Source organism: Leishmania martiniquensis, chromosome 26 (genome assembly GCF_017916325.1).
Source record: "Leishmania martiniquensis isolate LSCM1 chromosome 26, whole genome shotgun sequence".
NCBI classification, from domain to species: Eukaryota; Euglenozoa; class Kinetoplastea; order Trypanosomatida; family Trypanosomatidae; genus Leishmania; species Leishmania martiniquensis.
Window position 1 is genome coordinate 830,562 of NC_090161.1, and position 24,415 is coordinate 854,976.

General features: G+C 63.0%; 4 protein-coding genes across 4 annotated transcripts; all 4 read left to right on the top strand.

Moving 5' to 3' along the window:
• Positions 1-6,006: 6,006 nt before the first annotated feature.
• Positions 6,007-12,927, top strand: LSCM1_04230 (uncharacterized protein; the record flags this gene model as incomplete). Its single annotated transcript, XM_067321743.1, has 1 exon — positions 6,007-12,927. The coding sequence occupies one exon, from the start codon at positions 6,007-6,009 to the stop codon at positions 12,925-12,927; it is 6,921 nt and encodes a 2,306-aa protein (XP_067177974.1).
• Positions 12,928-15,961: 3,034 nt separating this feature from the next.
• Positions 15,962-20,563, top strand: LSCM1_04231 (uncharacterized protein; the record flags this gene model as incomplete). Its single annotated transcript, XM_067321744.1, has 1 exon — positions 15,962-20,563. The coding sequence occupies one exon, from the start codon at positions 15,962-15,964 to the stop codon at positions 20,561-20,563; it is 4,602 nt and encodes a 1,533-aa protein (XP_067177975.1).
• A 719-nt stretch (positions 20,564-21,282) lies between these two features.
• LSCM1_04232 (uncharacterized protein) lies at positions 21,283-22,488 on the top strand (the record flags this gene model as incomplete). The annotated part of the gene is made up of 1 exon (XM_067321745.1): positions 21,283-22,488. The coding sequence occupies one exon, from the start codon at positions 21,283-21,285 to the stop codon at positions 22,486-22,488; it is 1,206 nt and encodes a 401-aa protein (XP_067177976.1).
• Positions 22,489-23,609: 1,121 nt separating this feature from the next.
• LSCM1_04233 (uncharacterized protein) lies at positions 23,610-23,987 on the top strand (the record flags this gene model as incomplete). The annotated part of the gene is made up of 1 exon (XM_067321746.1): positions 23,610-23,987. The coding sequence occupies one exon, from the start codon at positions 23,610-23,612 to the stop codon at positions 23,985-23,987; it is 378 nt and encodes a 125-aa protein (XP_067177977.1).
• Positions 23,988-24,415: the final 428 nt, after the last annotated feature.

The following is a 24,415-nucleotide window of genomic DNA, read 5'->3' on the forward strand; positions in this document are numbered from 1 at the left end:
CGCGATCTCAGAACGGGCGTAGCGGGTGTGATATCCATGCAGTGTCCACAGCGGCCGCCTTTAACGCCGGCCCTATCGTCACACGAGGAGGTGAGTGGGACAGCCTCGTAGTCTGTATGTGTGTGTGTGTGCAAGTGTGCTTATGTGTATGGACAGCCCCTTCCTTTTCCCTTTGCTCTCCTTACACACGCCATTGCCGTCTGATAATACGTCGTCATCGGCGGTAGCCATCCCGCTCGACTGCTCAGCGCAGTCCTGTGACCCCTCCGCCTATTCTCATGACAGTCCACTCTTCTACGCCGCCACAATGCCACTCTATTCCTCCTCTTTTTCGTTTCGCTTCGTTCTTCACGAACTTCTTTGCTCTCTCGCGAACGTGTTTCTCTCGACCGCGCGCCTCTCTTTCTCCCCCCTCCCTCCCTTCCTTACCTCTGGCCCATACGCCCTGGTGCATACATAGGCCATTTCGGCACGACTTGTGGTCTTCTGTGGATCAGCTCGGCGCTTCCCTGACGCGATCCGTTTTGCATCGTGTGTGTGTGTGTGTGTGCGTCTTGAAGGGGGGGGCGGGTCGGGGAAGCAGGAGGACTGGGAGAGAGGCGCATATGCACCCCCCTCCCCCCGACGCGTCAAGTCGCAAGCTGGCAAGCATCGCACCCTCTGCGGAGGCCTTCTAATGTGGGGACGATGCTCGTAGGTGGCAGTGGCGGAGGAGAGCCTTTGTGCTCCTCAACTCTTCTCATTCAATCTTTTGTACTGTAGACAGTTTCCTTTCTCTCCGTGTATGGGTGTGTGTGCTCCCCCCTCCCCCTCCCCTCCCTCCCTCCCTTCCCCGCTTTCTGCTGATCTGCTTTATTCGTTTCGCCTTCCCCTTCTTCCCTATCGACAGGCCCTGCAAACGGCGCTTGCGTGCGTGTGTTTGTGTGTGCGTGCGTGCGTGTGTGCCGTTTATGCTGTGCTTCACAGTTCACTGGCGTCACTCTCTCACGGATGTGGCTTCCGGAGGGGTGGAGGAGGAGCGGGGGCAGGTGCAATCGGGCGCACACGCACGCGAAAGCACGTCCGCATTCCCATGCGTCTTGCTTGCCCACTGGAATCGGCCTGCACATGGGCTATAGACACGGAGGGGTATCTAAATGCGTAGCTCACACACACACACACACGCACATAGAGAAAGTCCATCGTTCTTCCCGATGTCTCGCTTCTTTCGCTCTCTGGTGCCCGCGCATCCCATCCCCCACTTCATCTGGATGACTGAACTTCGTGTGCGTTGCACCTTTCTGTATATGTATATGCGTCCAAGGCGACTGGGAGTGACACCGCAACCCCCTCGCCTTTCTCTCCCTTCTGAGGGCGGAAGCCGCCATTCTATACTCTTCATTAACGATCTCTTCCGCGTGTGCACACGCCGTGCGGCTGCCACCGCCTCCTCCTCTCTTTCTCTGTGCCTTTTTCTCTGTGTGTGTGTGTGTACGCGTGCTCGGCATCTCTCCGTTGCTACCTCTCTTTCTCCACAGGCTGTTTTCGATGTAGGTGCGTGTTGGCGTTGTCACAGGCTGACGTCTTTGCCCTTGTGGCACCGGGCGGCTCTCTTGCACACGAAGGAGCAGAAGAAACGGCGGCTGGGCATACTGGAGAGGAGGCGATGCCGTCTATGTGAGACGCAGTCTGCAGAAGGCTCCGTAGCCTCGAGTGTGCCCCGTGGTCGTTCTCACTCCCTTTAACTCTCTCACAAAAGCGCCTGGGCTATCCACAGAGCGCGTGATTCTGCCCCCCCCCCCCCGACTGTCTCGATGCGAGTCTACCTTGGGGAAAGGCGCTCCGTTCATATACACCTCCCTTGTCTTCCTCGTTGGCTTCTTTTCCCTTTATGCGGTATTGTGTGCTCACACGCACACATGAATGTTTGTGTGCGTGCTTGTGTGTACTTCCCTATACGGGCCCATCTCTCTCTCTCTTCGTGACAGTCGATGGGTTAACCCCTCCCCCTGTTCCTCTCATCTTGTTTTTTTTTGGTTGCTCCTTCGCGACGCTGTTTCATTCATGTCTCTTCACTGCGTTGCCTTTCCGTCTATGTCTACGGGACTGCCATGCCCGACCGTCGCTGTTGCGGTCGTGTGGGTGGGTGGGCGGGGCTCTCTCGAGCACGTCCGTGACTCTGGTGCTGTATGTTCTACACACATATATATATATATATTCATGGTCAACTCACTCGAGTGTGCTTGTGTGCGTCTTCGGACACGTGTTTGCGTGCATGGGAGACTGTGCCTGCGGCGAGGCACGTAGATGTCTCCTGGCCCTCCTCGTGCCCTTTGTGCATCTTGCGTTAGGCGAGTGCATCATTTTTGTTCACACACACACACACTGGATGTTAGGAGAGCCTCTAAGCCTACGAACTGCTGCTCTGTCAGTGGGTGACGCACCGGCGACGCCTCGCCTCAACCTTCCCTCCCTCGCTTACTTGGCCGGTGTGAGGAAACTGCTGGAAGGCCGGGAGGAGATTGGCAGACGGGATGAGGACGAAAATGTGACGTAGGCGGAGAGGGAGGATAGGGCGGCGAGCAGAGTCATTGTCGGGCGACTGTGATGTGTGTGAGACGAGAAAGCGTGAGGGGAGAAGAACGTGATGTGGGTGGCTGACGCTCCTGCTAGTCGCATGCGCTTGAACAGCCCCCCTCCACATTTGGGGAGCAAATCTCGCCGCGGCTTCGCTGCGCTCGCGGGTCTCATTTCTCCTGTAAGCAGCCTGCTGGCCAGGACCAGCCCTCGTCCCCCTCACGGCGCGTGGGGACACACCGCCGGGGACGCTGGTCGACAGAGCACGCCACTATCGTTTTATGGGAGAAAGCACACACAGACATTAGGCTGCTCGCGGGACGGGCAAGAGGTACAGACGGGCTCCGCCCGCGAGTGCGCTTATACTTAGTGGTGGGCCCCTCGCTGCGCAGTCCGTGTAGGCAGTGCCGCCCGAACACCACTCACGGGGCTGGTGGGGTGTCGGCGCCGTCTACTCCCTAACAGGATGGGGGGAACTAGGGAGCCGCATGGCAACACGTTGACTGGGCGCAGCCTCATCCACTTATGAAGGAAAGGAAGACATCAACCGCCCACAGAGGAAATCAACGCTCGCAGGTCGCAGCAACGGTGTACAACACGCTGCAGTTACGGGATCAACGGGAAGAAACAAACTCTATTATCGCCTACGGCGCAGCCAATCGTTACGGGACAGACAGCAGCTTCGACAGGCACCCTCACTGCCGCTACCGGGGGCCTGTCAACAACCTCCTGGGCGGGACGGGTGGGCGTTTTTTCCCCCGAAACTATTCTGTGAAAAGGCGATGGTGGCGTGGAGGGCGAGAGGGCTTCGCTGCTTCACCAGGTACACACCGTTTGCGTGCAGAGCATTCATGTGTGTGCAGGAGAGACGGTGGGGATCGCAGAGAGAGAGAGGTAGATTCATCATCCCGCGCACACAAGGTGGCGTCCACGCGTGCCAGGGTGCAGTGCGGCCTGGTCAGCGAGCCGGGCCTCCGGTTCACCTCCGCCTCCATCTGGCGGGGCAAACACGCATCGAGCTCTGCTGTCCGATTGGCAAGCGCACCCTACACTACCCGACACGCTCTAACCTCGCATGGTTGAGCTTTTGCTGCCGGAGGGGTGGTACTCGCCGCCACCGCACTTCGGCCTCTCCTCTGCATTCCTCCAACTCGCTTGCTTCGCTGCTCCTCATTTCCCTCTGCCCGCATGTTAAGCAACGGTATCGTCAGCCGAGACGCACGATACCACAGTGTCTATCCTACTAATGCAGCTGTCTCCCTCTCTATCCACAGCCCTCTCCAGGCCAGAGAGGGGTGTGTGTCAGGTGCCCAGCGCCCTCGCTCTCCCTCCACTCCCCGAATTCCTGCTCTGTCCATTCTCCCGCGTCCTCCGTTCTCTGCGCTTCTCCTGCAACCAGCCCAAGTGCCGCACCAACACACGCGCCGCAACCGCACTGCGAGAGCTCGTTTACTGCTACCGGCAAGGGAGGCCAACAAAAGGTGCCGCAGCTCCCAGTGCCACTATTCGAGAGCAGCGATAGCCGCAGCGCGTCGCCTCTGTAAAGGAGCCCTGCCACAGGTACTCACGAAGGATTCTGCACACTCCGCGGAGAGCGAGCAAAGGGGTGTGCCGTTGACGGCTTCCTGTCAGCCTTTCGTCGACAACGCCCAGGAAAAGAGCAGAGGAGCCCATCACTCGCCTATTCAGATCTTTGGTGTCTCCTTCGCACAGACCACTCCTCACACCTCCTCCTCTGGGACTTGGACAGGTGTCACCTGCAGATTCCACAACCAGAGAGAGAGAGCATTGCCGCGGATACGCTCCGCTTCACCCATCGAGGCTTCCGTACTCGTGAAAAGACCGCACAGACTCACTAGCACACACGCGCACCATCGTCTCTCCGCTGTCGCCACGCACGCCTTCTTCTCCGCAGCGTCACAGAGAGCCTTTTTAAAGCCACGCATGCAACCACCACAGTCGTCAGCATCATTGCATCGGGGCTACGCGCCACAGAAGCCCGTCTGCTCGCGGTGCGATGATGGCGCAATGACGGCCGTGGCTGCTGGGCTTTCAAGCACCACATTATCTTGCGAAGTGCGAGCGGCTGAGAGGGTAGAGGCAGCCACGCCTTCGAGATGGCAGGTGGCTGTAGAGCCTTCGCTGCCACCGAAGCCGCAGCAACAGGCTTCGGCAGCCTTTCGGCGCTTTCAGCCTCACCGCGACGCGGCCAAGACACCTCCGTTTGACCGTGTCGCGTCTCCGCGTCGCGCGACCGACACAGACTGGTTTCATCCCTTGCGCGCCTTGAAGCGGCAGCGGCAGACAGCGGCAGAGGCATACACCCCTTTTACCATCGCTGCTGCGGAAGTCAAAGCGGCCCAGCAAGCAAGGCCCACGCTAGCCAGCGCCCGGCTGGCCTCGGGTTGCTGTGACGGCGAAGGCGCAGCGCCTCTCAGCAGTCTGCCACTTATATACAGAAGCCAAGCAGAAGTCACAATGCACACACCACAGCCACGTCTGCCGCCGTCCTGTGCTAAGGTCAAGTCAGCGGTCCATGCAGTGCTGCCTGCGAAGGGTTGCCTCTCCAACGCTGACCGCGCTCGTCCAGTGCCCTTTGCTGCCACCGAGCCACCGCCGCGAAAGCTCAGTATTAGCGGGCCTCGCTCAAGGCCTTGCCAGCGTGCCAGTTCCGGCTTCTCAGCCACACCTGCCACCAGCTCGCACTCCGTTTCCCCACCGTACACAGAGAGCAGGTATCTAAGCTCTGATGCGCTCACGGTAGAGCTCGATGCTGCCTGCCCAAGAAGAGGAGGAACCCCCGCGTGCATGCCGCCGTTGCCGGTGCACCCTCGATCCGAAAGCCTGTATGAGCATCAGCACAGCATCTCGGGGCGCTACGCACGACTCGCCCGCTTGCTCAAAGGTTACCATAGCCCACGCCGCCACGTCACCGTCGCCATTCCCGAGGCGTCGGCTGAAACAGCAGCGACATTACCACAAGATGAGGCGCCGAAGAGCCTCTTCTCTCAACCGCCAGCCACCGCCATCGCCGACAGGCGGCTCGTGCAGTCACCCCTTCCGCCATCGCATCGGTCTTCTTTCTCCATCGAGCCACCGACCGAGTCCGTCACCATGACGCATCCTCTGCCGCTAAAGCGCCTCTCCCGACCTCAGGTACGCCGACCGCCCTCCTCCACGTCTCTCACCGCCGCCACGTGCGCGGCCACCAACACAACACTAACCTACACGCACGACGCCTTCCGCGAATGGTCGCGCTCGACTTCCCATCGTCTCTCCAGCAACCTATTCGGGCCTCATGATGTTCCGACAAGCACGACACTCTACACAAACGTTGACAGAAAACGCTCCCAGCGTCATCGCGCCCGCATCATTGAGAAGCAACTTCAAAGCCTCCTTCAACATCAACAACAACAACGCGACCACATTACTGCAGACTCCTCTCAAGCCATGCGAACTATTCACGCATTGTGGGCACGTTACATGGAGTACAAGCAACAAAAAATGAAAAAAAACCGCGCACTCATTGTTGACCAGCCCGATCCCACTTTACAGGCCCCCAACGAGGTGCACAGCAGCGGTACTGCCTCTGCCAGGACTGCCACTCCGCTGGGGGCGCACAGTGAGGTGCACAGCAGCGGTACTGCCTCTGCCAGGGCTGCCACTCCGCTGGGGGCGCACAGTGAGGTGCACAGCAGCGGTACTGCCTCTGCCAGGGCTGCCACTCCGCTGGGGGCGCACAGTGAGGTGCACAGCAGCGGTACTGCCTCTGCCAGGGCTGCCACTCCGCTGGGGGCGCACAGTGAGGTGCACAGCAGCGGTACTGCCTCTGCCAGGGCTGCCACTCCGCTGGGGGCGCACAGTGAGGTGCACAGCAGCGGTACTGCCTCTGCTAGGGCTGCCACTCCGCTGGGGGCGCACAGTGAGGTGCACAGCAGCGGCGCTGCCTCTGCCAGGGCTGCCACTCCGCTGGGGGCGCACAGTGAGGTGCACAGCAGCGGTACTGCCTCTGCCAGGACTGCCACTCCGCTGGGGGCGCACAGTGAGGTGCACAGCAGCGGTACTGCCTCTGCCAGGGCTGCCACTCCGCTGGGGGCGCACAGTGAGGTGCACAGCAGCGGCGCTGCCTCTGCCAGGGCTGCCACTCCGCTGGGGGCGCACAGTGAGGTGCACAGCAGCGGTACTGCCTCTGCCAGGGCTGCCACTCCGCTGGGGGCGCACAGTGAGGTGCACAGCAGCGGTACTGCCTCTGCCAGGGCTGCCACTCCGCTGGGGGCGCACAGTGAGGTGCACAGCAGCGGTACTGCCTCTGCCAGGGCTGCCACTCCGCTGGGGGCGCACAGTGAGGTGCACAGCAGCGGCGCTGCCTCTGCCAGGGCTGCCACTCCGCTGGGGGCGCACAGTGAGGTGCACAGCAGCGGTACTGCCTCTGCTAGGGCTGCCACTCCGCTGGGGGCGCACAGTGAGGTGCACAGCAGCGGTACTGCCTCTGCTAGGGCTGCCACTCCGCTGGGGGCGCACAGTGAGGTGCACAGCAGCGGCGCTGCCTCTGCTAGGGCTGCCACTCCGCTGGGGGCGCACAGTGAGGTGCACAGCAGCGGTACTGCCTCTGCTAGGGCTGCCACTCCGCTGGGGGCGCACAGTGAGGTGCACAGCAGCGGTACTGCCTCTGCTAGGGCTGCCACTCCGCTGGAGGCGCACAGTGAGGTGCACAGCAGCGGCGCTGCCTCTGCCAGGGCTGCCACTCCGCTGGGGGCGCACAGTGAGGTGCACAGCAGCGGCGCTGCCTCTGCTAGGGCTGCCACTCCGCTGGGGGCGCACAGTGAGGTGCACAGCAGCGGTACTGCCTCTGCTAGGGCTGCCACTCCGCTGGGGGCGCACAGTGAGGTGCACAGCAGCGGTACTGCCTCTGCTAGGGCTGCCACTCCGCTGGGGGCGCACAGTGAGGTGCACAGCAGCGGCGCTGCCTCTGCCAGGGCTGCCACTCCGCTGGGGGCGCACAGTGAGGTGCACAGCAGCGGCGCTGCCTCTGCCAGGGCTGCCACTCCGCTGGGGGCGCACAGTGAGGTGCACAGCAGCGGCGCTGCCTCTGCTAGGGCTGCCACTCCGCTGGGGGCGCACAGTGAGGTGCACAGCAGCGGCGCTGCCTCTGCCAGGGCTGCCACTCCGCTGGAGGCGCACAGTGAGGTGCACAGCAGCGGTACTGCCTCTGCTAGGGCTGCCACTCCGCTGGAGGCGCACAGTGAGGTGCACAGCAGCGGCGCTGCCTCTGCCAGGGCTGCCACTCCGCTGGGGGCGCACAGTGAGGTGCACAGCAGCGGTACTGCCTCTGCTAGGGCTGCCACTCCGCTGGGGGCGCACAGTGAGGTGCACAGCAGCGGTACTGCCTCTGCCAGGGCTGCCACTCCGCTGGGGGCGCACAGTGAGGTGCACAGCAGCGGTACTGCCTCTGCCAGGGCTGCCACTCCGCTGGAGGCGCACAGTGAGGTGCACAGCAGCGGTACTGCCTCTGCTAGGGCTGCCACTCCGCTGGGGGCGCACAGTGAGGTGCACAGCAGCGGTACTGCCTCTGCCAGGGCTGCCACTCCGCTGGGGGCGCACAGTGAGGTGCACAGCAGCGGTACTGCCTCTGCCAGGGCTGCCACTCCGCTGGGGGCGCACAGTGAGGTGCACAGCAGCGGTACTGCCTCTGCCAGGGCTGCCACTCCGCTGGGGGCGCACAGTGAGGTGCACAGCAGCGGTACTGCCTCTGCCAGGGCTGCCACTCCGCTGGAGGCGCACAGTGAGGTGCACAGCAGCGGTACTGCCTCTGCCAGGGCTGCCACTCCGCTGGAGGCGCACAGTGAGGTGCACAGCAGCGGTACTGCCTCTGCTAGGGCTGCCACTCCGCTGGGGGCGCACAGTGAGGTGCACAGCAGCGGTACTGCCTCTGCCAGGGCTGCCACTCCGCTGGAGGCGCACAGTGAGGTGCACAGCAGCGGTACTGCCTCTGCCAGGGCTGCCACTCCGCTGGAGGCGCACAGTGAGGTGCACAGCAGCGGTACTGCCTCTGCCAGGGCTGCCACTCCGCTGGAGGCGCACAGTGAGGTGCACAGCAGCGGTACTGCCTCTGCTAGGGCTGCCACTCCGCTGGGGGCGCACAGTGAGGTGCACAGCAGCGGTACTGCCTCTGCCAGGGCTGCCACTCCGCTGGGGGCGCACAGTGAGGTGCACAGCAGCGGCGCTGCCTCTGCCAGGGCTGCCACTCCGCTGGGGGCGCACAGTGAGGTGCACAGCAGCGGTACTGCCTCTGCCAGGGCTGCCACTCCGCTGGGGGCGCACAGTGAGGTGCACAGCAGCGGCGCTGCCTCTGCCAGGGCTGCCACTCCGCTGGGGGCGCACAGTGAGGTGCACAGCAGCGGTACTGCCTCTGCTAGGGCTGCCACTCCGCTGGGGGCGCACAGTGAGGTGCACAGCAGCGGTACTGCCTCTGCCAGGGCTGCCACTCCGCTGGGGGCGCACAGTGAGGTGCACAGCAGCGGCGCTGCCTCTGCCAGGGCTGCCACTCCGCTGGAGGCGCACAGTGAGGTGCACAGCAGCGGTACTGCCTCTGCTAGGGCTGCCACTCCGCTGGGGGCGCACAGTGAGGTGCACAGCAGCGGTACTGCCTCTGCTAGGGCTGCCACTCCGCTGGGGGCGCACAGTGAGGTGCACAGCAGCGGTACTGCCTCTGCTAGGGCTGCCACTCCGCTGGGGGCGCACAGTGAGGTGCACAGCAGCGGCGCTGCCTCTGCCAGGGCTGCCACTCCGCTGGAGGCGCACAGTGAGGTGCACAGCAGCGGTACTGCCTCTGCTAGGGCTGCCACTCCGCTGGGGGCGCACAGTGAGGTGCACAGCAGCGGTACTGCCTCTGCTAGGGCTGCCACTCCGCTGGGGGCGCACAGTGAGGTGCACAGCAGCGGCGCTGCCTCTGCCAGGGCTGCCACTCCGCTGGAGGCGCACAGTGAGGTGCACAGCAGCGGTACTGCCTCTGCTAGGGCTGCCACTCCGCTGGGGGCGCACAGTGAGGTGCACAGCAGCGGCGCTGCCTCTGCCAGGGCTGCCACTCCGCTGGAGGCGCACAGTGAGGTGCACAGCAGCGGTACTGCCTCTGCTAGGGCTGCCACTCCGCTGGGGGCGCACAGTGAGGTGCACAGCAGCGGCGCTGCCTCTGCCAGGGCTGCCACTCCGCTGGGGGCGCACAGTGAGGTGCACAGCAGCGGTACTGCCTCTGCTAGGGCTGCCACTCCGCTGGGGGCGCACAGTGAGGTGCACAGCAGCGGTACTGCCTCTGCCAGGGCTGCCACTCCGCTGGGGGCGCACAGTGAGGTGCACAGCAGCGGTACTGCCTCTGCCAGGGCTGCCACTCCGCTGGAGGCGCACAGTGAGGTGCACAGCAGCGGTACTGCCTCTGCTAGGGCTGCCACTCCGCTGGGGGCGCACAGTGAGGTGCACAGCAGCGGTACTGCCTCTGCCAGGGCTGCCACTCCGCTGGGGGCGCACAGTGAGGTGCACAGCAGCGGTACTGCCTCTGCCAGGGCTGCCACTCCGCTGGAGGCGCACAGTGAGGTGCACAGCAGCGGTACTGCCTCTGCTAGGGCTGCCACTCCGCTGGGGGCGCACAGTGAGGTGCACAGCAGCGGTACTGCCTCTGCCAGGGCTGCCACTCCGCTGGGGGCGCACAGTGAGGTGCACAGCAGCGGTACTGCCTCTGCCAGGGCTGCCACTCCGCTGGGGGCGCACAGTGAGGTGCACAGCAGCGGCGCTGCCTCTGCCAGGGCTGCCACTCCGCTGGGGGCGCACAGTGAGGTGCACAGCAGCGGTACTGCCTCTGCCAGGGCTGCCACTCCGCTGGGGGCGCACAGTGAGGTGCACAGCAGCGGTACTGCCTCTGCCAGGGCTGCCACTCCGCTGGGGGCGCACAGTGAGGTGCACAGCAGCGGTACTGCCTCTGCCAGGGCTGCCACTCCGCTGGGGGCGCACAGTGAGGTGCACAGCAGCGGCGCTGCCTCTGCCAGGGCTGCCACTCCGCTGGGGGCGCACAGTGAGGTGCACAGCAGCGGTACTGCCTCTGCTAGGGCTGCCACTCCGCTGGGGGCGCACAGTGAGGTGCACAGCAGCGGTACTGCCTCTGCCAGGGCTGCCACTCCGCTGGGGGCGCACAGTGAGGTGCACAGCAGCGGCGCTGCCTCTGCCAGGGCTGCCACTCCGCTGGAGGCGCACAGTGAGGTGCACAGCAGCGGTACTGCCTCTGCTAGGGCTGCCACTCCGCTGGGGGCGCACAGTGAGGTGCACAGCAGCGGTACTGCCTCTGCTAGGGCTGCCACTCCGCTGGGGGCGCACAGTGAGGTGCACAGCAGCGGTACTGCCTCTGCTAGGGCTGCCACTCCGCTGGGGGCGCACAGTGAGGTGCACAGCAGCGGCGCTGCCTCTGCCAGGGCTGCCACTCCGCTGGAGGCGCACAGTGAGGTGCACAGCAGCGGTACTGCCTCTGCTAGGGCTGCCACTCCGCTGGGGGCGCACAGTGAGGTGCACAGCAGCGGTACTGCCTCTGCTAGGGCTGCCACTCCGCTGGGGGCGCACAGTGAGGTGCACAGCAGCGGCGCTGCCTCTGCCAGGGCTGCCACTCCGCTGGAGGCGCACAGTGAGGTGCACAGCAGCGGTACTGCCTCTGCTAGGGCTGCCACTCCGCTGGGGGCGCACAGTGAGGTGCACAGCAGCGGCGCTGCCTCTGCCAGGGCTGCCACTCCGCTGGAGGCGCACAGTGAGGTGCACAGCAGCGGTACTGCCTCTGCTAGGGCTGCCACTCCGCTGGGGGCGCACAGTGAGGTGCACAGCAGCGGCGCTGCCTCTGCCAGGGCTGCCACTCCGCTGGGGGCGCACAGTGAGGTGCACAGCAGCGGTACTGCCTCTGCTAGGGCTGCCACTCCGCTGGGGGCGCACAGTGAGGTGCACAGCAGCGGTACTGCCTCTGCCAGGGCTGCCACTCCGCTGGGGGCGCACAGTGAGGTGCACAGCAGCGGTACTGCCTCTGCCAGGGCTGCCACTCCGCTGGAGGCGCACAGTGAGGTGCACAGCAGCGGTACTGCCTCTGCTAGGGCTGCCACTCCGCTGGGGGCGCACAGTGAGGTGCACAGCAGCGGTACTGCCTCTGCCAGGGCTGCCACTCCGCTGGGGGCGCACAGTGAGGTGCACAGCAGCGGTACTGCCTCTGCCAGGGCTGCCACTCCGCTGGAGGCGCACAGTGAGGTGCACAGCAGCGGCGCTGCCTCTGCCAGGGCTGCCACTCCGCTGGGGGCGCACAGTGAGGTGCACAGCAGCGGTACTGCCTCTGCTAGGGCTGCCACTCCGCTGGGGGCGCACAGTGAGGTGCACAGCAGCGGCGCTGCCTCTGCCAGGGCTGCCACTCCGCTGGGGGCGCACAGTGAGGTGCACAGCAGCGGTACTGCCTCTGCTAGGGCTGCCACTCCGCTGGAGGCGCACAGTGAGGTGCACAGCAGCGGCGCTGCCTCTGCCAGGGCTGCCACTCCGCTGGGGGCGCACAGTGAGGTGCACAGCAGCGGCGCTGCCTCTGCTAGGGCTGCCACTCCGCTGGGGGCGCACAGTGAGGTGCACAGCAGCGGTACTGCCTCTGCCAGGGCTGCCACTCCTCCGTTGGGACTAAGTTCGTATGATTGTGGCACTGTGGAGGTAGAGCGAGGCGATGATGGCGGAGTTGTGGAGGTGCGCGTAGCGTTTGTGGATTTGACGATGAACGTTAATGGAGGAGACGGAGGAGTGGGTGAAGTGTTCTCTGAGGCTTGTGGCCTTCGTCGTGGTGTGGTAAGGAGCGTTGAGCTGTATGTTGTTGCAGAGAAGTGGCGTCAGTACCTAAGGTCGTCAGCTTGCAGGATGCGTGAGCTGGTAGTAGCTGATGTTTGCTCAGTGCTGGAGTACTCGCCTGCATGCGTTCGTAATGTCCGACTGTACGCAACGGGCGTTGAGGGATCATCGAGTAGGGCGGCCACCAGTGTTCACGGGTGCGAGCTTGACAGGCTGCGTATCACAATGGACGTCATTCAGGAGGCAGCGGAGGCGATGCATCCTCTGGGTGGGGTACAGTTCCTGCTGGAGGGCTGTAGGTTTGCGTATCTTCAGCAATGGCGGCGGAGCTACGACGAGCTGCAGTCTAGCGCTGAGAGGGACGTAGGCAAGGGACGGTTGCCACTGTCAGCGATGGCAGCGCTGTTCGCGAATATGGAGGGCGGCGTAAGTGATAGGGGCGGCCAGAGGGTTGAAATTCCCCTCTGGGCGTATTCCACGAAGGACGCAGTGACAATGTGTGTGAGGGGCTCTGGCGTCGTACCACACTAACGCTTCTCAGCGCAAGTGGCCAACCCGCCGGAGTTGCGGAGCAGGGGTCAAGGCAACTGCGGCTTGCCCGGACATGTTCACCACGAGAAAGGCGGGACTGACACACAAACGGTGGTGCAGCGGGCGGGTCGACAGAGTCTACGGCACTGAGAGAACCCGGCGTGTGTCTGCTTCCCGATTCACAGGTGGCCGAGGCATTGGTAGTATCACCGATTTCGCTGTTACAGTCGATGTCGTTGCGGGCTGCCGGGTCTTGCAGTGTAGAGGTCCCCATGGCGCGAGTGAATGCACACTACTCGCTCGCCTCGCCGCCCTCTTCGATGATGTCTGCGGCGCCCGAAGAAACCTCTCCGACGGCATCTCTGCGCACCGAGGCAGCCTCCAAAGTAAATTTAAAGGGCCTCTTCTCTTCGACGCACAGAAGTAAGAAAGACAACTTTCTGTGAGCTTCCGTTGGCTCACGTGTTGCGGCTCTTATTTTCGTGTTGCGAAGGCCAGCGCGCGCGGATGTGGAAACGGGCGGGGGCAACGGTAGAAGAGGTGAGACTCTGCTGCAGAAGCCCTAGCGGACAAGTGAGTTCGGTGTATCTGTCTGTGTGCATGTGTGTGCAGGGCCTCACTCGCCACCGCCTCTGCATCCTCCCCCCTCCCCTCGTGGCATCGCGGCGATTTTTTTTTCTTCTGTTCTCTGTCTCCCTCTCTCTTCCTCTTTCAACAGACCACACATATGTGCACCCCCTCCCCCGCCCTTTCCCCTACTTGCCTGTCTCTGTATTGGCCTTGTTTGACACGGCGGTGCCGTTTATAAGCACAGCGGCAGGCTAATACCCGCGCATGCATACGCAAGCGTGGAGATGTATAGAGAGGGGCACGCGCGCCGTGCCCCCCCTCCCCCTTTACGTTTGCCCTTTTGTTGTTGCTGCGCTTTATGCGTTTCTTTTCCCCTTATGCTTGGCTGTGGCGCCTTCTCGCACACATCTGCGTGCGCAGTTAGTCGCCCTTGTCGTATGTGTGACACCCCTCCTACGTGCTTTGCTTTGCCTCCATCTCTTGGACTTGGATGCGGCACTGCGTCACACTGGTTGTGTTTCGGGTGAGGGGAAGGCGGATGCCCACATCCTTTCACGTTTCTGCAGAGATGTGCGCTATCATATGAAGCTCGCACCTCCTCCCCCCTCCTCCTCCTCCTCTCCCTCTCCCTCTCCCAATCCTCTTCCACCTATCCGTCTCTGCCCTTTTCATTGATGGCCATGGTGGACCGGCTTGCATGCGTCTGTGCGAGTCGGCGATGTATTTTTTGCTTTTTTTTTGCATTCATGTACAGCTAGATCCTCCAACTCTCTGGCGGAAGAGGGGGGCGGTCGCTTCGCTCCTCCTACGCTGCCCCCCTCCTCTTCCTCCTTCCCATTGTGTGTCTCTGTGTGCCCTTTCCATCCCCATCCCCCTCTATTCCTTCCTGTCGAGCAGCCATGCCCTGCCGTGGGCATCCTCTGACCTCTTTTTTTCTCTCTCTCCGTAAAGGCCAGTGGCACAGATTGCGGTATCGATCGAGTCGTCCTCTTTTCCTGTTTTACGCTGCACTTGCTTCCGATGCTGCGGGGTGCGTACAATAGGAGTGGGGTGGAGAAGCTGCCCGCCACAGTGAAAAGAGCACCAGTGCAGCAGCAGCAGCAACGAAGGCATAGCGGCGCCGACGTCTGCCAACGGATGCGCGATGGAGAGAGGTGAAGCGGGGAGTGTGCGTGCGTGTGTGCCGCTCACAGTGGTAGCCATTTGCCTCGCACGCCGTTGGCAGCTGGTGCGTGTGTCTTCGTGTCTCCGCTCGCTTCTCTCTCTCTCCCTCTTTCACTCACATGCAGGCCCTCTTGTAATGCTCGTGCGGTGGCGCGGCGCGGCTATTGCCATTTCCCCATGCCCGACCCCCAAAGGAAGGCCTACGCCGACACACAAAAGTGCGCGAATCGCCTATGCGCACGAAACAAAAACGGCCACCGCAATGGCGCGAAAAAAACAAAAAAAGGTTCCGCCCCGACGCCTTCCCTACTAAACAGAGGCACGCGGTCGCGTCCGCAGCGAACGCTAAATGGATTGCCTCAACCCTTTTTTCCTCACAAGTGCCCCGGGGGAGAGCGATAGAGAACGCGTGGCCATAGCGTCAGCGACTGACTTCTTCACATGTGCTCGAAGGCTGCTCGTTTGCACGGCAATGCTCTTCATATTCACACCCCCTCTCCCCTTCTTTCCCTTCGCATCCGCCTTCTCCCGCCTCACCTCTCGCCCTCATTCTCCCCTCCTCTCCCGTCTCTCACGCCTCTGGACTGGAGTGGAGTGCTTTTGTTCTTGAGGCGCGGGCTACAGCGTAGCATCATCGCCTCCTCCCCTCCCCCATTCCTCTTCATCGCTTCGTGTTGTGTGCACGCGCTCGAAAGAAACAGCGCGAGAGTAGAGCGAAAGGGGGGACGAGGGAAAAGGGACGCCCATCCTGACGTGCACCTGTGCGCGGGTGTGCCTGGGAGCGCGTCAAGCTTTGCGTTCTCTGCTCGCAGTGGTTTTCACGTTTTTCGATCTGTCTTTCTCGCAGAGTGCAGTCCCCCTCTGCGGCCAATACCGTCGTGCAAATAGTCTGCAGCCGCATCCGACCTCAGGTCGCCTCTTTTTTTTCTCCCGTCTCCGTTGCTGACGTGCCCCCACCCCCACCCCCCATTCCTCCTCCTTCTCCAGACTGCCGCCGACGCATTTCCTCTGCCCCACCATTCCGTTCTCGTCTGGTGCCGGCGACCGCTGCTGTGCATCGCGCCACACCCCCAACCGCCCAAAGCAGCAGCAGCAGCAGGAGGAGGGGGGAGGGGGAGGGCTTTGCACTGATGTATTGGGTGCGAGGAGGAGGAAGAAGCGACAGGCAAAACCCACAAACGGACAGAGAGGGTGACGCAGGCACAGTCCGTGTATGCGTGTGTGTTGAGGGTATGTGTGTGCCGGGCCCGTCATGCGGTCTCGCCGGCAGAACGTCTCTGACGCGGTCAGCGTGCTGGGGATGGATCCGTGGAAGGATGATCGAGTGCGTGACTTCGTTGCGATCAACACGATTCAGCGGCTGCGTGCCTACCACTTGCCGGCCACCGCGCCGATGCCTGCGATCGAGGAGGTGAACGCGATGCGTGCTCTCAACCTCATACTATTGCCGAGGGCTGATCCCGACTACCGGCCGTGCCTTGGCGAGCAGCCTCCGTCGCGTGCGCAATTGCGTGCGCGGCGGCGTGCGAAGGAGAGGCAGGGGAGGCGAGAGCGTCGCCGAGGGCAACAACAGAAAGCACATGGAAATGGGCAAGGCGGCAGCTCGCCGGAGTACTCCTCCACTTCCGCATCCGCCTCTTCCAGCACCAACGATAGCAGCGACGTCGACGGAGAGACAACCTCAAATCGTCACGCCACCTCGCCAGTGACCAATACGTCACTGCACACAGACCCCGCCAGCCTCACAAAGCAGGCAGGGCTGCGCTCTCCGATTGCGTTCTGTGCTGCCACCGCAGCCGCCTCATCTACGCAGTGTGCCATCGACCGAGCACGTGCCGTCTTCTTCGGCGCGTCGTCGTTTACCTCCTCGACCTCACCGCGGCGGCTGGTGAACTCACCTCATGTGCCACTGACACCGTCGATGGAGTCCGCAGCGACCATTACAGGCCGGCCAGCCCTGCATACCCCTCACTCTCCCAAAGACGCGTCTCACACACCCACGACCGGCCCTCTTTTGTATGATGCGAGGGCGGGCCAACGCCAAGGTGTAAGGGAAGGCGTTGCTGCGGCCTCGGACGACGGCTCGACGACAGTGGTGCCGCCCACGCCCCCTGTATCATCGGCTGCCAGGTCACTTGGCATGGAGCTGGACGCGTACATCGAGGCAAACAGCACGCCGCTGCGTCCGCCGCCGCGGATGCGACACGCCAGCATTTCTGCTGAAGCCAAGGCAGACGAAGCAGTTCACACAACTGCCTCTGCGAAGGCGGAGTCGAGCGAGCCGGACGTGTCGCCAAGCACCCCCGCTTCGGCGGCGCCCTGTGAAGTACCCAAGCCGAGATCAGATGTGCCGTGCGGAAGGGCTCCATCCAAAGCGGCTGCGACGGCTGCTCCTCTGGCGGCAGAGTCGTCGCCGAATTCGCTCGAGGCGACACCTGCTGCTCTTCGGCCTCCTTCCCCGAGGCTGGTGATGGCCGGCAGGGTCGAAGCGGTGACTTCGTCCCTAAGTCACGGTCGCAGCAGCAGCAGCAGCGCCACAGACATGAAACACACGTGCGATGTCTGCGACGCGATCATTCAGTACTATCAATCGATGTTGACGAGAGGTGTCGTGCTCGACCGCTACAACCACAAGGACCTCGCCTTCGCGTGGTGGGTGCTGGGGCGTAACATGGACGTCGCCGCCCTCGAAAGCCGCGGCCCAATACGGCGCGAGGCGCTCATGATCACCCTGCGAAACTTTTACTACACATTGCTGTCGGCGGAGGAGGCGAAAGCGAAGGTGACGGCGGCTGAGGGAGAGAAGAGCGACGCCGAGGGAGGGGAGCGGGAAAGAGCTGGTGGCGCCGCTACAGCACCATCTCCTGGCGGTGGTGCGAGTTTCCCAAGGCCGCCTGAGACGACAGCTTCCGGGGGCCTTCAGGGCGTGGGGGCGGAGACGGAGGAGCACTCGAGGCGCGCGAGCGGCAAGGCCGCAGCGTCTCGTGGACATGCGGACTCCTTAGGCGGAGTGGGAACAGGGATTGCCGCGACGGCGCTGAAGCGGAGACGGCCCGATAAGTCCGTTCTCTCCCCCTACAGTGGTGAAGAAGAGCATGGTGACGAGCATGCCGCCGAAGAGGACAGCGCCACTGGTGGCGGCGGGGCTGATGGGCTGGAGCCAGTGCCGGCAGCACCGATGCGGGGGCGTACCAGCGCTCCACCGCCTTTGAAGAAGGCGTTCCCCATAGAGATGGGGGCACCGGAGGAAACGCTTCGTGCTGCGGGCGGCAATGCTTCCGTCAGTAGTAGCAGCGCACTAGGACAAGGCCTGAGTGCCTCTATGCGCGGGGAGGATGACGAGGAGGCAGCGACCCACGCCGCTTCGTTAAACGTTGGCGACGCGCTTGGCACAGTGGCAGATACGCTTCGCATTCAAACCGGGGGTGACGCCCCGTTCCTCGCGAGTTCAGCCACCGCGTCATGTGCCGGCAGCATGGCGCCGGGCAGTAGTGTCAAGGCCCGCCGTCGTCATCGCTGTGCTGCCGAGCGCGACAAGGCCGTCGAAGAGACGTGGGCATCTACACGAACGGGGAGGCGTGCCGCAGCCATCAAGGCAGCTGCGCAGTTGGAGCTGCAAGGCAGTGCCGATGCGATGGCGTTCCGAAAGCCTATTGAAGCGGCGCCCTCTGCCGACACGCCTCGAGCGTCGAGGACGGCAGCGGCCAAGAGGTTGAAGAAAGGGGCTACCGCTACCGTGATGGGCTTGGAAGCTGTGGCCACCTCGGTGGCACCATTGGAGCCCGCCAGCAGCAGTGCGACATCGAAGGTGCAGCGGAAGAGGAGCACTGCCTCGAAGCGGGCACGCAGTCTCAGCCGCGAAAATTCTGCAGACGAGGGCCAAGGAAGCCTCGGCAGCGGCAGCGGCGCCGACAGCGATGTGGAGCTCAGGAAGGAGGAAGAGAAGAGGATCAACGCCGAAGCCCCACGCACAGTGCTGCGAGGGAGCACCCATAAGAGCAAGAGCCGGGATACGGTCCCCGCAAAGGCGGCCACGGCAGCGAATGCCCATCCTTCTTCTGGCATGGGCACAGCCCCTTCCCCAGAAGCCACCACCACTGGCACCACAGCTGCTGCTGCGACTGCCCCGAAGAAAGGCGGGCGTGGCGAGGAGCACCGGGGGCGTCCTCGCGGCAGCTTCAAGATTACCCGCATCAGCTCCGCGGCGGCGGAGGTGCAGGTGATCAGCGTGCTCGCAAGCGTCGCGCGGAGCGCCCAGCGCCGGCGTGATGTCGGGGAGACCGCCGCCACCCCCGCAGGAACCTTGTTGGATACGGCTGCTTCTGACCGGCGCTCCAACTCGGCCGGCATCGGTATTGCCTGCCCCCCATCTTGCGCGCCGCCCAAGGCTGGCGAGGGTCCGAGAACACCTGAGCACCCTCTGTGTGAGATACCACTACGCCTGACACCGCACGAGCGCGCCGTGCGCTCGCGCATTCAGCAACGCATGGGGGTGCCTCTGCCGGCGCCTCCCCCACGCAGTTCCACCGGCCCCATCTCCCACGGCGCCAGTCTCGACGCACAGCGGGCTGCGTTGTACTCATCCTACACTTTTCTCCTCTCCTCCTTTAGAACGGCCATACCGACACAACTCAGCCATGATGGCAGCGGCCACGAGCGACGGGCCATCACAGCCCCCGCACTCTGGTACGGACAGGTCATCTCACCGGCCGCTGCAGGTGGATCGACATGTACCAGCAGTAGCGGTGCCAGCCAGCCCCGGCTGGCACGGGAGAAAGCAGTAGCAATGGGTTGCAGCAACGCTGCAGGGCTAAACGGCAGCGCGCCCTCGCTTTCCGCCGCCATCGCCACAGTGGCCGTTGCTCCCACACGGCAGCGTGGTCGAAGGCCCAGGATCGAGGGCGGCGTCGATCCCTGCTTGCGCAGCAACATTCTTTGGCATGACCAGGCCGCCTTGGAGCGCCTGGTAAAGGCGCGACTGGCGCAGGCGGCAGAGCCGAGACGGAGAGCCGCTCCGCCCACCCTCGACGGCAGTCCAGCAAAGTGCCATCCCACCGTGCCAGAAGTTCCTCAGTTGAACGAGGAGCATCGCCGCGGCAGTGAGGAGGCAGTGAAGACTACCGATGAGGGGCATGAGATGAAGAGGGGAATGGCTGTGGCTGACCTCGGCGTCGACTCACCTGCGCCACCGACTGGTTCGGCCCTTTCCCTAGAGGATACCACAGCACTCGGCATCGTGGGGCAGGCAGGAGAAGATGTAACGGCCGCAACTGAAGAGGCGGTTGCGCCTGCGCTGCACCGGGGCGACTCAGCGCAGCGCGCGCCACTACCGCCGGCCTCTGCCTTTGGCGACCTGCCTTATGCTCAGCAGTGTCTTCTGGTGTGGTCTGCTGCAGGGCTGCTGGAGCGGCACGTACATCAGCGCCAGATGGAAGTGGTGCGACGAGGGCGCCTGCTGGAGCGGTGCGGCCGCATGGCTACTCGTCGGATGGCTGCTCGTGTCGCTGCCGCCGTTCAGGGTGGCATCACGAACGGCAATGCACACGATGATGCCGAGAATGGCGTGGTGCAACTGGCTGGGGAGCTCGGAGGAGGTAGCGGGGAGAGCGATAGCAGTGCTAGTGCGGACGAGAGCGATGCCTCAGGAGATGAAGCAGCTGTAGAGGAGAGGGCATGCACCTCCGCCCTTGGGCGTTCACGCGGGACTTCACGCAAGGCGGACGGCGAGGATCCACTCCATTGCCTACAGCATGTTGGTGATCCGCCCGCCACTTCGCGCTCTTCCTCAGCCAACTCGTCGTCTGCGTCCTCGGAAGAGCGCTTCCGCAGTGCTATGCGCCCGCTACCGCGCCGTGTCTACGACTACTGGGCCCCCTATCGTCGTGCTAGCGACAACGGGTGATACACACCTCGGCATAGTGCGCGCGCTTGTCTCTCTGTGTGTCTGCCTCTCTCTATAGGCGTCGATGCGAGCAAAAAAAAAAGCGGCTCGTCGGAGGAACAGATCGAGAAGAATGCAGAGAAGATCTGCAGCTCACACGTCGAAGGTGCGCAGTATGGAGCGCTAAGGGCTGCAGCGTCAGGGTATTGCGTGTGTGTGTGTGCGTTTGGGAGGGGGATGTTTGTGTCTGCCTGCTTGTTTGTATCCTCTCTTGCGCTACTCTCTCCCCCCTTCCCCCACTCCCGGCATACACACATACACACACAGCCCGCATACGTATGGGCACGTCTCGCTATGCACTATTTCCCCCCTCTCTCTGAGAGCGTTCTGCCCTCGTCTTCAATTCCCTCGCTGCTCCTCCTTACCACTCACCCTGCTATCCACTACGCGCACACACATACACACACATACACGCACGCTGACACGTAATGGTGAAGTAGTACTGCCACTACGGTGGGCATCGCGCACTCCAAAATCGCTTTCCTGAGACCGGGCGCGCACACATATCGTACCTCAACGACGCGTGGCCATCTGCCCACTTCCAATAGCAGCCCTGTCTCCGTCGTCAGACGGGGACTCTTTCTACTCTCCACATCACCTCCTCACTTGCGCACATCTGTGCCGGTTCGTCTGCGGGTCTGTGCTGCTGCTGCTGCTGCCCCCACATCACCGCGGAATGAATGCTGCACTTTCTGACGGGCGTGTACAACAGCCTGTTTAGCACCCCCGAGTATAATGTGCTCATCGTCGGTCGCGAGTGCGCTGGCAAGTCGACGTTGCTGGAGCAGCTCAAGTTCCTCTACACTCCAGCCGTGCAGCAGCAGGCGTCGTTGTCGGTGGAGCGCCGCAGCAACACCGGAGGCGCCAAAGGGGTGGCTGCGACAGTGGACGCACCGAGTGGCGCCTGCGCGAGGTCGCCACAGCAGCAGCAGCAGTGTCAGCCGCCCTTGCCACCAGGCACTCCGCTCCCCGCTACGGCAGTGCACCTGGCCCAAAAACGTATTCGTCCCACCGTGGGTCTCAACTACGCCGTTGTGCAGCACCGTTTTAGTCCCCCTGCTGCAGGTGTTACGCTATTGAAGAAGTCGCAGGTGCCATTACGGGCGGTCGCCGCCCTGCCGCCGCCACCGCAGGATCTGCTGGCTGAACAACGCGCACGCCAGCAGGCATTCATGGCCAACGCACCGAGTGATGCCCTCACACGTGTGGTTCTGCGTGACCTCGGCGGCCAAGCCGCGTTGCGTGACCTGTGGGAGAGGTATTACCAGCGCACTCAAGGGCTCGTTTATGTTATTGACAGCACGTTGCCCTTCCGCGTTCCGCCCGCGTCGTCGTCGACGCCATCAACCCCAGCACCGCCGCCACGCGATCACTTCACGAGACAGGAACTAGAGGATGTGTACAAGCAGGACCGTGAGCTGCTCGCGCGACTATTGCAGCACCCCCTGCTGCACGGCGTGCCGGTGCTGCTTCTTAGCAACAAGACGGATGAGGTGTCCCACATACCGCTCACAATCTTGCAGGATGTGCTGCAGCTGGCGGAGCTGGCGGCCAATCCGACTTTCTACATTCTGGAGAACAGCGGCAACAGCGATAGTGCGGACAGGGTGCTCCAGCTTCCGCAAAGGCAGTATACCCGCAGCAGCCATGACAGCAGTCCTTCGTCAGTCATTTCTAGTACTGCCGCATCCCCGATTGGTACGCCATTCTCACGGCACGAAACCTGCGCAGAGGTGGCGCTGCAGGTGGGAGGGAGTGGCTTCGGCGAAATCGCCATGCGGGTGGTAGAGGTGAGTGCCCTTGATGGATTGGGGGTGGCAGGGGCGATGGACTGGCTGGTGGCGCAGCTGCTGCACCGTGCTCGAGAAGTGGATAGCGATGCCTAACCGACTCGGCCGCGCGCGCTAGGAAGAAGTGTTGCATTCTAAGCGGCGGAATCGGAGGGGAGGGGTCAGTGAAGGCCAGCGGGTAAACGCTGTGGTGGGGGTGGTGACATGCGGGTGTCTGGGCATGCGGCTGTGCCCTCTTCCTCTCCTCTTCACACCTGTGCCGCGCTATATTTACATATATATATATATAATGTATATTATGTTATATATTTAAATATAGGACTGTGTGTGCTGGTGTGCCAGCGTAGGGGTGGGGTGGGGAGGGAAATTTTTTTTTTGATATTCCTCCTTCGTTCGCCTCTTCTTGTTGCTTTCCCCTCTTCCGGACCCCTTCGTGTTCGTGTACGTGTGTGCGTGTTCCCGCGAGCATGCCTCCTCTTGCCACGCACCAGGGTTGAGGACAAGGGGGAGCTGCGTCTCGCCCTCTCTTGCAAACATACACACACCTCTTCGAGGAAAGTGCTCTGAGGGTGTGGCGCGCGTGATGAAGGACGTGTGGAATCCGCGAGGGAAAACAGGGGTCTGTGCCGCCAACTCTGATCCTCTTAGGCGCTCGCATACGCGCGCTCCCCTCCCCTCTGCTCACGCACCGTTTTCGTTCGGCGTCTTGCATGTCCTGTCACGCTCCATCTCACTCCCCCGCTCTCCTCTCCCTCATCTCGCTGATGAGCGCTTTCACCCGGCACCCACCTGCCCCACCCACTGCTTTACCCCTCCAGCCCATCAAACGTACGCGCATACTGTATCCCCACAACAGCACAACGGTCACCACTCCCCCTCCCCGGGCCCTATTGCAAGAGGAAAATTCGTCAACGGTCGTGGTGGCACAGAGCGGCAAGTGCAGTGTGCAGACGACAGCGCCGCCGTGGCCCCTCCCTTCCTCCTTCCTGACCACTACCGTGCTCCGCCTGTCATATCTATTTCTGCTGAGGTGTAGCACAGGAACTCATGCGCATCTCTGCGGGCAGTGTGACCTACCCGAGCGCTTCGCTGCACCTCTCTCCCTCTCTCTCTGCGTGTGCCTCCAACTCCGCAGTGGCAGCCTAGCGGCACCTGCCAGCGGCCCGCTGTACATGCGCAGGCACGTCGCACGCGAAGAGGGACAGAAAGGGCAAACGATGCTTAATCCACAGGCGGTGATCACCTCCGTCCTGAGCTGCGCGCCTCAGTTCGTGCTGAGACGCTTCTCGTCCGTGCTCACGGGCATTATTGCTGCGTACGCCGTGCTGCTCCTTTTCCTTGGGCATCCGCCTTTCTTTCAGCGTGTAGGCCAGCTACTGTTCATCATTGTACTGGGCTACTGGAGTGCGCGTGGTGCGCGGTACAGTATTGCGCGCCTCGTGCAACTGATTGAAGGCGCGACACCGGAGAGCGCGGGGGCCGCTGCTGGCGCGGCACCCAAGGATGCGTCTAGCCCGAGCAGCTCTTTAGGTGCGACATCATCGCCGACGTCGCAGGCAGCGACAGGAAGGTGTCCGTCGAGAGGGCTGGACTAGGAAAAATCCTCAGTTGGCTGCAGTGTTCCCTTAGCGAGCGCCGCCGACGACCCACCAAAGGTTGCGGTCCTTCCTTTTTGAGTCGCTTCAAGACTGCGAGCAGAGTGCATCTCGTACGCCAAAAAGAGGGCAGAGAACCGCGCGAGGCGTAGCTACTTCGTCTGCTTGGGCTTGCGATGGTGCGGGGGCGGAGGGAGCGGTGCCTCCCCCCTCCTCCTCCTCTTCGCATCTTTGTCCATGCGAGTACCGCGGGTGTGCCTTTAGCCGGTGTGTCGGATTCGATCTTTAACGTGGCTCTTCTCCATGCCGAGCGCATATCATCAGTCTCTGAGGTGCGCAAGCGGCATATGAGCGAGTGAATTTGCCCTCTCCGAGCCCACTTCGAGCCCTCCCCCCCCCTTGGCACACACCGAGAGCACTCACACGCC